At 40.6% G+C, this 14,344-nt stretch overlaps 1 protein-coding gene across 8 annotated transcripts in view; it reads right to left on the reverse strand.

Annotated features, from left to right (window-relative positions):
* The window catches only part of SYNE2 (spectrin repeat containing nuclear envelope protein 2), a 348,063-nt gene that overhangs the window by 14,488 nt on the left and 319,231 nt on the right, over window positions 1-14,344 (reverse strand). For all 8 annotated transcript variants that reach the window (XM_089522735.1, XM_089522729.1, XM_089522733.1 and 5 more), the window contains 7 exons: window positions 9,655-9,817; window positions 8,094-8,281; window positions 6,880-7,030; window positions 6,284-6,466; window positions 4,920-5,057; window positions 3,035-3,229; window positions 1,963-2,245 (listed from right to left, as the gene is read on the reverse strand). In XM_089522735.1, the coding sequence (XP_089378861.1) occupies window positions 1,963-2,245; window positions 3,035-3,229; window positions 4,920-5,057; window positions 6,284-6,466; window positions 6,880-7,030; window positions 8,094-8,281; window positions 9,655-9,817 (1,301 nt within the window). The remainder of the gene's footprint in view (window positions 1-1,962; window positions 2,246-3,034; window positions 3,230-4,919; window positions 5,058-6,283; window positions 6,467-6,879; window positions 7,031-8,093; window positions 8,282-9,654; window positions 9,818-14,344) is intronic.

The following is a 14,344-nucleotide window of genomic DNA, read 5'->3' on the forward strand; positions in this document are numbered from 1 at the left end:
AATACTGAAGTTCCACGTACATAACATAACTTAACATATAGATCATCTCCCTTTATCATTTTTATAAGGGGAGATTAAGAAAGAACTAGTTTGGAGTGAGGGAGGCATTCATTCACTCTGTTATGCATGTGATTTCTCTCCCCATTACCACCCCTGCCACCTTTTGGGTGGCAGCATCTTTAAAAATGTAAACATACAGATCCCTCCTATAATGATTACAGCCAGGCTCTGCTAAGGGAATAATAATAATAATAATAATAATAATAATGTTTATTTGTATTTTCCCGCTTCTCCCAATGGATCAAAGCGGGATTACAACCAAAAATCTCTATACAGGCAATCATGTCTAAAATGCATATCATAAAAACATCACAAAGTATAAAAACAATATTATTATTTTTGGGCTGCTTTTGGAAATAGTAGGAGTGTTGATTTGGAGCAGCTAAGAATGTATGGACATGAACTGGGGGGAAATACCTTCCAATGACATCTCTACAGTGTGCCTCCTCCACCCCACCATCGATTGCACCCATTTATAGCTTCCTCTTTTTGCAATAGATTGCACCGAACCCTGCAGATATCCATGGGGAAGCTATGAGAGCAGAACTCATAGGACGGAATATGTGCAAAGCCATTCACAACACAGTATGCTTCTTTTTCCTGGTACTGTTTGTTGCTTGTATGCAAACGCCCTGCTGCACGTAACACAGAATGAGATGGACCATGTCAGCCTGGAGAGGGAGGAAGGAATCTTGCTTCTCTGAAGGAAGCAAGCCAGCACTTCAGAGAGGTCTATGAAAAGATTGTCACCCTGATGTGCTACTTTTTTGCACACATTATAGGAAACTGCTTTGTACCAGTCACATTATTTATCTCTTTAGCCCAGTCTTGTCTATTTTAACTAGCAGCAGCTCTCCAGAGTACTTTGCAACAATCTTTTAACTGAAAGATGCCACAGATAGAACCTGGTGCTTTCTGGATGCAAATCCTGTGCTTTATTACTATGTTCTGGTCTATCCCTGAAGGGTTAAGTGTCGAAATGAGACACACACACCACTTTTAGAAGGAAGTGGTTCAGGCTAAACAGAGAGAGAAAATAATCAATTTTGGTTTCTTTCAGCATCTCATTTTTGCAGTCACAAGTATGTTCTACCTACTTTTCTGATTTTCTAATTCTGTTTTTCTACTTGTCTGGGGGTAGACAAATACAAAAATAAATTTGTCTGCACAAAAAACTGTTCGTATCATTTCTCCTGATACATTTTTACTTACAATGTTGCCTAGTATACACATTTTTGTAAGTGATTTCCTCTAAAGTAATACATTTTTGGCCACCCCCTTTTCATTAAGATTATCACACTACACTCTTAAAACCTTGCTATTTCACTTTAACTGCTCTGGCTGCCTCCTGTTGCATTTTGGGATTTGCGGTTTAGGAAGGGGCATTTAGAATATTCAGTCAAAGAGCTCTTAGGCCTCACTGAACTACAAAACCCAAAATGCAACAGGAGGCAGTCAGAGCAGTTAAAGAGGAATGGAAATGCCTTAAGAGTGTAGTGCAATAATCTCCTTTTTTGAACATCTCTGTACATTTTGTTTTTGTTTTGTTTTTTTTACTGAAAAACAGCATCACAAAATGTGGAGAAGAAATACTGCAGGATATATACTGACTGCATTTTGGTTCTCACATTGGTCTGGCAAGCACAAATTAGCAACATTTCCCTTTGAACCAAACATATTTCTCCCCAGTCCTTAGGTACACAAGTCTCCTACTTCATTCTGCACAATATATAGAATAAGTATTGCTGAATAGGAAAGATGGAAAAGCTCCTGAGGTGAAATGCTTTGGCTGCATTGCTAAAATCCAACATTTAAAGCTGGGCTATTGGATTTTGTGTGTGAATGAAAGTTATCATTCCTAGATGAAATGAAAGAGTAGCTCAATGGTGAGAGGCAACTTACCTGAGAGTGCACTGTAGTATGGCTCTTCTTCCTCATCCTCTGGAGAGGAAGAGCCTCCCACATCTCCTGTGTGATCCCACTCCAGCGGAATGGAGTCCACACTGACAGGTGTCTCACAGCCTGACCTCTCGTGACTCACTGCTGGGGGCATGAGGTGACAGAGCGACTGGTGAGGTGGTGGGACCTCCTGTAAAGCTTTCTTGTGCCATAGATCATTCTGTATCCCCCTTACATCTTCTGTATCCGCTTCGTTTTCAGAAGACTCTTTTTCATCTTCTAGACCCTAACAGGAGAAAAGAAACATGACCACAATTACTCAACTCCATTACTGAAATTATCATATTCCTACCAGTGCCTAAGCAGAAGGGCCAATCCACTTCACAGCATGCTCAGATTCACCATCACATGGCCTCTAGCTTAGATTTAGCGCCACATGCTCTGGGAAACTGGGGGTTTAAGAGAAGGTCTTCATTTTCACACGTAAAAATGCCTCCTGTTATTATCAGAAGTCTGGGGAAGACTTCCTTAAGCCTTTTAATTCTTGATTCACAAGGCTTTTGACAGCAAAATACTGCTGAAGAAACAAAGGACTTGGATACAAGTTAATTAACTTTAATTTGAACTTCAAACCAATGAAAGGACAGCCGTCTAATTAAAAAGATTGTATGTACAGCGCTGTGTAAATTTACAGCGCTATATAAATAAAGGTTAATCATCATCATCATCATCATCATCATCATCATCATCATCATCATCTGGGGTTCAGCTTCCAATGGTGGAGGGAAGGGGGACACTGGCCCACTAAATAAGAATTCTGCCCCATCCAAAATGAAAATGTCCTTCACTCTCCAAATTTCTAGCACTGCAATAACTTAAAACTTGACTTGGCCTTAAGAAATAAAGTTGAGGCATCCAAAGACAAGGGACAAGCAAAGTTACCAAGGGAAAGCTAGCACAGCAAATATAAAGAGTTCTGGTTGGGGATGATTTTCAATGTCTCACTGTGCATTGAATTTGGGGACTAAAGGAAAATTTCATGGGGGAACCTAAAGATCATTCTATTAGCTCTTACTGGGTGCCAGGATGCCAGTCTTTGATGGAATCTGGAGACACGACCAAATACTTCCTGGCAGTATTTGTGGAGTTCTTCTAGCTCTTCTTCAATTACGACAGCATCCGATGGCTCACTTTTCTGAATCAGATGCTCCCCAAACTCAATGAGCTGATCAATCTTGTTGGTGTTGAGCATTATTTCCTGCTGGAAACCCTGTTTGAAAAAGAGGCAAGAATTGTTCTATGCTCAAGATTTTACCACATTTTAGCTACAACAAGGGAGGAGGGAGTCAATGGACTAGGACTACACTATATGAGGGTTTCTACCTCCAACAAAGATAAAAACTTTTTTAAAAAATGGGACTGCATTTGGCATGTTTTACCTAAACAGCAGCTAAAATTTTCCTAATACAAATGCATGGAGACTTCTTGAGAAATTCACTGTTTTCTGCCTAACAAAGGGGCTTGTAGCTTCACAATGGAGAGAGACAATCTGGATCTCAAAAGTACTGTGGTCCCTCCACATTCGCTGGGGTTAGGAGCACAGGACCCCAGTGAAAGTGGAAAAACCGCACATAAAAACACTACTGAGGGCAGGGAACTGTCCAATTAAAAAGATTGTATGTACGGCGCTGTGTAAATTTACAGCGCTTTATAAATAAAGGTTAATAATAATAAAAATAATACTTTTTTTTACCCGAGAGAACACCTCTCTAGGAATCTCTAGCTCCTCCAGTGCAACTCGGTGGTCAACATCTGCTGGACACTGACCATAAAATTGCGCTGGTAGAGCTACAAATGCCTAGTGGAGTGTTATCTCTAGGAATTTCTAGGTCCTTCAGTGTGACCTTTGGTTAAAGTTGACCATAGAGTTGCACTGGAAGACCTAGATATTCCTAGGGAGGACATATTAATAAAATCTGTGAATAATCAAATCCGCAAAAGTCAAATCTGCAAATGTAGAGGGCTAACTGTATTTATTTGTGTTGCTAATGGAATATAAATTTTATTTCCTGGATTTTAAGATGCTTTGTCTTCCATGGCCCAAGGAAGGGTGGTCTGCCTGCATGGATATTCCTCCATAACATCTTAACTGAGATCATCAACCACAACATCTTGATAAAATACAGACTTGTGACTAACATCATCATTTCCCCCTCCTGCATGATTTTAACACCCTTGGCTGATGAAGAATCCAGTGGAGCTTCGAAAGCTTGCAACAAGTATTTTGTGCATTTTGATTGGCTCAATAAAGGTATCAGTGCTTTGAGGATTTTGGATGTCATTCAAGCAGTGTCATCCTGATTACTGAATGCCACAAGCAGGGATGGAAAACAAACTGATGAGAGATACAAAAGATGGTATCAGAGGAGCAGCAGTCCTGGCACCAGCTGAGGGAGGTGTGCTTCCTGCTCTTATAGGTTAGGCCTTGTAAACTATGCCACGGAGAAGGCAAGTCAGTTGCTGCTTAATACCTTCCCTCTCCTTTAGGCCTCCGGGCTAAGATTCCTACATTTCCTAACCAGCATAGCCATAGCAACAGATGAAGGGAACTGCAGTCCAACAAGACCTAGAATGTTGTACTTTGCCCACACTTGCCTACTGAGTCCTGTTACAATTTCCTAAATTTTGAAAATATAGGGATTGTGAAATAGAAAAGTGCACCTATTGGCTTTAAGGAAGGCACCAGATTTACAGTTTTACAATAAATGAAAGTACTTTGGATACCTGAGAAAGTAAAGGGATCACTACAAAGCTCTTGGGCTTTGAAATAAACCATTAATATACCCCAGAAGATGCTATGTTTTTTAAAAAATAAACATCTGAAAATTCAGAAAACAGAACAGTCTAGAAATAGATTTACTATGGAAAGAATTGGGTAAAGTTCAAAAAGCAATACTTACATTTAGCTGTCGCATTTTGTCATCAAAGTTACTCTCTGAGAAATGCTCCACGTTTGTTAGTTGCAGGTCCATTTCGGTCAGCCACACTAGAACACTGTCCTTCGTGCCCACAAATTCTTCCCATTGATTGGTAAAGTACTAAATGCAACCACAGGACAGAGTTACCCAACACAATCTCTTAACCTTCTCTTCTCCAAGCTAAACATCCCCAGCTATCATGTTATGCTTGCAAAACTTTCTGGAACTTTCATTAAGACTTTTAGTATCCAGAAAACATAGAAAGCTGTATGATCATTATCATGTAATATGAGGTGTAGCAGTAATATGCATCATCATCATCATCATCATCATCATCATCATCGTTTTGTATCTGCACATTAGCTTTCAAATGTCCAAACTGTTTCTTTTATTTATTAAATTTATATTCCACCATTTATTCCACAAACTCAGTTGCTATTATGCTCCCACCTCCATTGTACCCTTGAAATTAGTGACTGGCTCATTTGGTCAAGAGAGTCTCTTGACTAGTTCACTCAAACAAGCTTTATGACTGAACTGGGCTTTGAACCTGTCTCTTCTCAGTCCTAACCCAATACTATAACCACCACTCCCCCTATCTTGTTCTTGGAGCTCTGCTTATTCCTGTTTGAGTTAAATGTAGATGTCAGCAACAGAAGAATCTCATCTTCCTGAAGGTAAAATTGCAAACCCTGCCTGTCCAAAGGTGGAGGCACATCCTTGAAAGGTATCCAAGTGTCTTTACTCAGTTACTCAAGACTGAAAACACTGATGATAATAAAAACTTCAAGAGTTTTGGGAAATGATGGAGGAAGAAATGGAATCCAGGTGTACCCTTTTCCTTTAGCATTTGAACCTTAGCCAATAAAAGGCTGGAGGAATTACACTCACCGGACCACTTATAATTCAGCCCTTCCTCTCCCCATTTCGTTTGCTCCCCCTCCCAGAGCAATATCACCATATACAACTCTCAGGTGAAGTGCTTTCAATGCAGAAGCTATCACCCTGGCATAGTCATAGAATCATAGAATCATAGAATCGTAGAGTTGGAAGAGACCACTAGGGCCATCCAGTCCAACCCCCTGCCATGCAGGAAATCCAAATCAAAGCATCACTGACAGATGGCCATCCAGCCTCTGTTTAAAGACCTCCAAGGAAGGAGACTCTATCACCTTCCGAGGAAGTGCATTCCACTGTCGAACAGCCCTTACTGTCAGGAAGTTCCTCCTAATGTTCAGGTGGAATCTCTTTTCCTGTAGCTTGCATCCATTGTTCCGGGTCCTGCTCTCTGGAGCAGCAGAAAACAAGCTTGCTCCCTCCTCAATATGACATCAGCTGGTAGTTACCTTGAGTCTCCTGAGAATGGCTGAGACACGTCTCTGCAGATTATCCCAGCGCTGGTTGCCTTCATGCACCATCTGCTTGAGTCTGCTGGCTGAATCAGTGCGGTTCTCACGGGCCAGTCGGCGGTACTGCTTATTGATCAGCTCCAGCTGAGTGAGCCGTTCATGGATTTGCCGTTGAAATGCCTGAGATGAAAATATAATTAATGCTTATACAATAAAGTTCTTTAAAGAACAGAGGACCACAGGGGTCACATTAAAAAAAACATATATTAATTAATCACCTCCCAATAGTGGCTTATTAGAATTACAAGATTCTGATTTGTGGCACATCAGAACTGTTTCACAACAGACTGTTTCAATTGTCAACATTCTGAAATATCTAAAAATTCCTAAATATACTGGATATATCACCATTTCTGAATACTGTTTTTAATATTATAAAATATCTCAAGATGCCTAGATATATTGGACATAGTACCACCATTTTCATCTAAGAGAGACACACCACCGAGCCAAACATTTTAAGACCAAAACCCCCAAAAATTATAAGTCACTTGCAGGTCATTCAAGAATGAGAAAACAAGATGAATGTTTACCTCAAATTTCTTCAGCTCTTCTTTGGCATTTGTGTATGAAACCTCGGAAGAGTTGGGATAAGCTGCTGTCCTCTCTGCTGTCTTTAGCCAGTCTTCAAAGCGAGAGTAATCTTCTAAAAACCTTTGCCATAGGCGCCAGGTCTCCTCGATCCTAACATAGAAACAAGCAAAACATTTCCCCCAATATATTCATTAATTGCAGGGATGGGCTAAAAAAAGCAACCAAACCCCAAATTAAGAGTACAAAGCCATTCAGCTATTCAGAAGTGACCTATATAGAAAGAATAAAAACTGGACTGAGGTGCTGACTCCTTGCTGTGGAGATGGACAGAGAAAACTAAACCTGGAGCCCTTTCAAAATATAGAATTACAGTTGAACCTTGCCTTATGTGGGGGATCCATTCCGGACCCTCCCCCCTCATAAGGCGCATACTGCCGATGCTGGAACCCCATACAAGTGAATGGGGCTTGTGTGCACAGCGCGGCGGCACACGGCCCATTAATCTGAATGGGATGCACTGCCCCTTGTGCCCTGCGTGCTCCCGCACGTAAGCTCAAAACCGCTTATAGCGCACCTCCATATAATGCAGGCACACTGTATAACACTGTTTCCATTTCAACTGCTGTGGCAGCAACATGGAAGTCCACTTGTGGTTTTGTTTTTTGATTGTAATGCAACACTCCTAGAAGCTTCCAAGAAAGGAAGTTCCCCCATCATTTGGAAGGCCAAAAGAAAAATAAATGTTTTTAGAAGTCACATGTGGAACATACTTTTCCCAGCCCTGTTCTAGCTGAAGATGCCAGAAACTGAATTTGGGCTCAGTGGAAGTTCCCTTATCAGGAGAGCAGCGAATCCACTAATCTTTAGTATGAATTTTTAAAGGAGCTCTCTTATTTGGGAGTAGTGCTGAACACTACTCCCAAATAAGGTCAGCACCTTACATAGCCCTTTTTAAAGTTTGGACTAGCTCACTGATTATGGCACCCTCTAGACACCTCCACCTGGAACCAACTTCAGGCAAGAGAGATTTCACTAAGTGTCCATCTCTCCCAAGAAAGGTGACCCATGCATGATTATTCTTTTCAGAACAGATCCTTTGGAACTTTTGGCAGATGGTGCAAAAGACAGTATTAAGAAAAACGTTAAGTTAAAAAAATAATAACATGCTTTTTTTTCTCTGACACAAAAGAGAGAAAAAAGTAATGCCTCTCACTTCATTCGCCTCTCCATAGACATGGCACAGATGTTTCTCCACCGCCGGTCCAAGCTCCTTGTGGTCTGTTGGATGGAGTCACACTCAGTTTCGTTGGCACAAGCATCCGAGTCATGCAGCAAGACTTCACAGATGCTGAACACAGATTCTACACCTGCGCTATGCTGTTCAATGTCCCGCTGCAGGTCCTGTAACCGGGAGTAAAAAGCCATCTCCAATTACTAATTTATTAGTAAGCATTTCCTCTTATAAAATCCAGGTTGTTGTTTTTGTTTGTTTGTTTAACAAGTAAAAACTGTAATAGCAGAAAGGTACTGAACATGGCATACAAAATGTCAAAAAAGTTGGGCTAAAAAAATACTTCCTAAAAACTCTTTAGAGCTGAGCTATATGATCAGCAGGCTCATAAAATGCATCAAATTAGAGGTGAAGAACCAAAATCTGTATTCTCTCTTGTGTAAAACACAAACTATTATGAACCTGCACAGACAAAACTAACATTCTCCGTGTGAAGACCCCTGGCCAAACCTTCTCTTTGACATATTAATTTAATATGTTAAGGGGAAAAGTTATTTTCTGTTTTAAATGGTAGAATATTAACACCTGTTCTGCAAGAACTGCATTTGTTTCCAATTTTCTTTCAAGCTCAATTCAAGGTGCTGGTGTTGATTTACAAAACCCTAAATACTTTGGGACCCTGGTATCTGAAAAGACTGCCTCCTCCCATATGAGCCTGCCAGAAATTTAAGATCTTCAGAGAAGGTCCTGTTGCATGTCCTGTGAATTTAGGTTGGTGGTTACATGTAACAGAGATTTCTCTGTAGCAGCACCTTGACTGTGGGACTCCGTACCCAAGGAAGTTAACCCACTCCATCTCTTGTAAGCTTCTGGCAGGCAGCCAACAAAGTGCTGTTCTGCATGGCATTCAAGGTTTGAAACTGCTGTTTTAATTGTTTTAAAACTGGATCCTAGGATTGTTTTTAGACTGCTTTTAGGCGTTTTGAAAGAGTATTTTAATGTGTTTTAAACATGTTCTTTTCTCTGTATTGTTTTAATTTGTTCATCGCCTCAGGAGCCCTTGTAAGCTATACAGAAATATAGCCAGCCCTCCTTATTCACAGGTTCTTTATCTGCGGATTCTTTATCCACAGATTCAAGCATCCATGCCTTGAAATATATATATATATATATATATATATATATATATATATATATATATTCCAAATAGCAAAGCTTAATTTTGCCATTTTATATAAATTTTATTATCCATTGTATTTAATGGGACTTGAATATTCACAGATTTTGGAATCAAACCCCAGTGGATATCAAGAGCCCACTGTAGATTAGGAGATCAAGGCTTGGGGGAAGTTATTTTTCTAGACTACAATTCCTAGAATCCCCTGGCTCAGAAACCTCTGAATTTCCCAAGCATTTGAAGTTCAAATCTTCATGATAAATGCCCCAAATCCATTGCCAAAAGCAGTACCGAGGTCAACCACAAATCATCGAGACCACCATTAGCATGCCCTTTTCAGAAAATCTGTTGTTTCCCCTGTCTGACCTGCTGCTCTGCAAGTCTCTTCTGTATCTCTTGGTCATCACAGATATCATAAACAACAGGTTTGGAGAGCTCAGACTCAATGCGGGCCAGCCAGGTGCGGAGATTACTCATGTTCTTGTCCAGCTGCTGTATGAATGTAAAAGTCTCCTTCAGCTTCTTCACCCTAGAAAGTGGGAGGGACAGAAAACAGAAAGCGATGAAACATGAAAAAAAGATATAAAATGTTTGCCTTATGCTTTTGTTTCTGCTCCACTTATGTATATTCTCTAAGAGTCAGCTGCCTTGCATGCCCTGGAATGAATATGGATCATACTGGAGGAACAGATGCTGGCAACAAATATAGGGGCTGTCTCTCCTTGAACCTGCCCAGAGTCTAACATATGAATGAGACTCAGTGGATGCTTTCTATTGGTGCATTAACTTCTTCAGGAGGTGTCACTTTAATGTAGGAAATGCTGTGTGCTCTGCATGCATGTCATGGTAAATAAGCAATGCAACAGATTCTTATTTTGTTGGAAATATGCACATCCAAAAGTCGCAGCTGACAGCACATTCCTAGAGTAAAATAGGCATTTGGGCATCCATAAGGCATGATGATGGGTTAGTAGAAATGGGAGTGGTGTAGGCAGATCTTGGAAGAGTTACTTTTTGGGGGGGACTGCAGCTCTCTGAAGTTTTGGGTGCTAGAGTTCAAAAATGTTAACATTTTCGAACTCTCAAGGGTATGAAATGCAATGAGGTTTGCAATGTGGAAAAGATTCACAGAAATATTGCTTAAACAAGCGCAGGTATGCAGACATGTCCTGAGGTCAGGGCTGGCCCTTCCATTAGGCAGAATGAGAAAGCCACCTTGGGCAGCAGATTTTGGGTGTGACTGAATTTTTTAACTGACTGAAATGAGAAGAGGTGGCTGTGAGATTTTCTGCATCAGGTGCCAAAATAACACAATTAGTAAAAGCACCCAGCTCCATCAGCTCAGCAACATTCCACTAGCTACTCTGACATTCCTAGTAAAGGAGGAGAGCAAAACCTAGGGTACAAACAATGCCAAAAAGCACAGAGTCTCCAAATACCACCTTGTAGGAGTTTGTTGTCACTATAAAAATATTTCAATAGCATTGATTGAAACTGCAGCCCCAAAACCAGCATGGTGCCTTCAGTTTCCTCCCCCTGCTTACTTCGTAATGCTAATTACTTCTTCAGACACTGGCCCAATTAACTAATTTGTTACTTATGCCGGTTGGCATTTCATCAGATCCCCTTCAGGTCCATCATAAAACCCATGGAAAACAAACACTGGATGTTGAAGAATGTTTTCCAGAATGATGAGGTTAAGGTCAAAATTCCTCAGCAACTTGCACCACTGGCTGTGTGGTCACCAAACCATTCCTATCCCAGCCAAAGCACATGAGTGTGGTCCTAAGAAAAATATGGACCATGAAATCTGGATGTCGATCTGTCAGAAATGCTTTGATTGTGTCTTTCTGCATGGCAGGAGGCTGGATTTGACAACCCTCGAGGTCTCTTCCAACTCTATGATACTATGATTCTATACGCACCCCCCCCCCCCCATGTATTGTTTTCAAACACTCTAGCACGCTGGAGCTTGCTCTGTGCTTTAGCTTCTCTGACTTTCTCCCTGAGTGTGCTGGATATTTGTTTGAATACCAATTTGGTGACCCCCCCCCTTCCATTTCTTGTACATGTCTCTTTTAAATCTTAGCTCAGCTGAAAGTTCTTTAGACATCCATCCTGGTTTCTTTAGACACCTCCCATTTTCCCTCCTCATTGGAAATGTTTGAAATTGTGCCTTCAATATCTCACTTTTAAGAAACTCCCATCCACCATGAACTCTTTTCTCTTTTAGTATTCCTGGCAATGGGGTCACCCCAGTATCTTTCTAAGTTTACTCAAATCAGCTTCCTTAAAATCTGGAATGTTTGTCTGACTATGCTTGGCTTCCCCGTTCGCCTATATAACAAATTCCAGGAGAACATCATCACTCCTACTTAAGAATCCTGCCACTTCCACCCCATTAACCAGGTCATCATAGTTGGTTAGGATCAGATTTAAAACAGCTGATTGCCTTCTTGTCTCTTCTACCTCCTGTACAATAAAATTGTCTACAAGGCAAGTAAGGAATTTGTTGGACCTTATATTCTGCAAAGAATTTGACTTCCAACAAGTATCAGGATAGCTGAAATCCCCCATTACTACTACATCTCTCATTTCTGAATGTGTGGCCATCTGTTCCTGGAAGGTACCATCCAAGTCCTCACTCTGGTTTGGGGGTCTGTAACAGATCCCTACAATACCTACACTTTTAAAAAGAAACAAGTCACAGGTAGCAATATATATTTAGGAAAATTTACTTGTTATTCTGAAAACATTTATCTCATTGGGGAAAAATTAGGCCATTTTTATATCTTAATTGCTTTTGTTAAACCAATAGAAGTAATACAGTTTCAATGTGCCTTTAAAGAGTGATGTAACAAATTACTTCTGAGTTACACCAATTGGTGAACCTGGCAACTGTTCACAACAATAATTGTAATGAGCTGCAGTAACAAAGTTCTTTCATTTAAAAAAAAAAAACTTTCCAAGTTGTGTTCAAAATGAAGAAGCTTAATTTACAATGTACCTGTATGTTAGGCAAATTTGAGAAGAGTCACCAAGCCAGTGCAGCAGACCAAGTAGTCAGCAAAAGGCACTGGTAGTGATGGTCACTTGCTAGCACCTAAACACCCCCTCCCCAAAGTATTCTTGTGAGGCTCATCATGCAGAAAGCTGTCATCCTTTCCTGATAGACTAAACTTCAGGGGCTGCAATTTGGCTGATAGCTGCCATTTTATTTTTTCCTGTAGATGTTTGATTAAAATGGACTGATGAGGAAAAATCAAAATGAAGGCTACTGGGTGACTACTTCTCCAAAGTTTTGCAACCCCTTATTGAAAGTAAGCAAGGAAAAATGGCCTGTCAATGTGCCAGCCCACAAGGTAAACTCCTTATCAGTCTTGAAGAGTCAACCACATGAAAAATGGCCCTGCAGAGAGCCCTTTGCTGAGGAAACTCTCAAAATGAGTGATGGCATCATACTATAGAAATGAACAGATTTACTGTAGCATAAGATTTTGTGGCAAGAATCAGTTGCATCCAATGATGAACCCACTCCTGCTCACAAATTTGCCTTTACAATACCACAAAATTCTTTGTAGACAACAAGAGTTCTCACAAGGTTGCAGATTTAAGGTATACTTTGAAAAGTTTGATACAGCCTGGAGAAATATATGCAGAAGCATAGTAAATAAGGGCCCGAACAGACAGGCCAAAAATAAAGCTGCTTTGGGTCACTTTGGAAGAATGCTGTTTAAATGCTGCATGTGTCCTAAGAGGCCGGAAGCTGCGCCAAAACCACACTCCAGTTCTAAAGACTAGAGCACAGCTTTGGCACAGCTTCTGGCCTCTTAAAATGCGTGTGTCATTTAAACAGCGTACCTCCAAAGTGATCTGAAGCAGCTTTATTTTGGCCTGTCTGTTCGGATCCTAAGTTTTCTGTATGGTTAGGTTCATGAAAAAGGAGACACAAAAGACTGCAGCAACTATAGAACCATAGTACTAATGTCCCACACAAGCAAAATTATGCATACATACTGCAACACAGGGTCCTATCATATATGGAGAGACAAATCCCAGAGGTGCAGGCAGGGTTCAGGAAAGAAAAAGGCACTCATATGGCTAATAAATCGTAGAGTTGGAAGATACCACATGGGCCATGCAGTCGAACCCCCTGCCATGCAGGAACACACAATCAAAGCACCTGACGTAACATTCAATCTTTGTTTAAAAACCTCCACAAAGAAGGAGACTCCACTATACTCCGAGGGAGTCTGTTCCACTGTCAAACACTCTTATTGTCAGGAGGTTCTTCCTAATGTTTAGGTGGAATCTCTTTTCCTGTAGTTTGAATCCATTGCTCTGGGTCCTAGTCTCTGGAGCAGCAGAAAACAAGCTTGCTTCCTCCTCAACATGATATCCCTTCAGATATTTAATCAGGGCTATCATATCATGTTTTAACCTTCTCTCCTCCAAGCTAAACATAACTAGCTCCCTAAGTCTCTCCTCATAGGGCATGGCTTCACCATTTTGATCATCCTCCTTTGGATACGCTCCAGCTACTCAATATTCTTCAAAAAGAAAATTGGCATTCTTTGAAGCCTTTAACTGCATAGATCATGACAAACTATGGAACACTTTTAAAGACATGGCAGTGCCACAATGTTTGATAGTCCTGATGAGAAATCTGTATTTAGGACAAGAGGCAACTGTTAGAATATGGAGAAACAGAACAGTTTCCAAATTTGTAAGGGGTCAGGCAAGGGTGCATATTATCAGATTACTTGTTCAACTTGGATGCAGAAAACATCAGGCAAAGAGCAGGATTACACTCAGAAGAGGAGTGAAGATAGGAGGAAGGAACATCAACCATCTAAGATATGCGGATGACACCATACTACTAGTGGAAAGCATCACAGAGTTGGAATAATTACTGAGGAAGATCAAGGAACAAAATGCAAAGGCAGGCTTACAGCTGAACATATGACAAAAATAATGACTACAGAGAACCTACATAAATTCAGCCTAGACAATGATGAAATCCAAACTATTAAAGATTTCTGATACCTTGGATTAA

The sequence above is a fragment of the Sceloporus occidentalis genome, unplaced genomic scaffold (genome assembly GCF_023333645.1).
Source record: "Sceloporus occidentalis isolate IW3139 unplaced genomic scaffold, rSceOcc1.0.p SCAF_4, whole genome shotgun sequence".
NCBI lineage: Eukaryota > Metazoa > Chordata > Lepidosauria > Squamata > Phrynosomatidae > Sceloporus > Sceloporus occidentalis.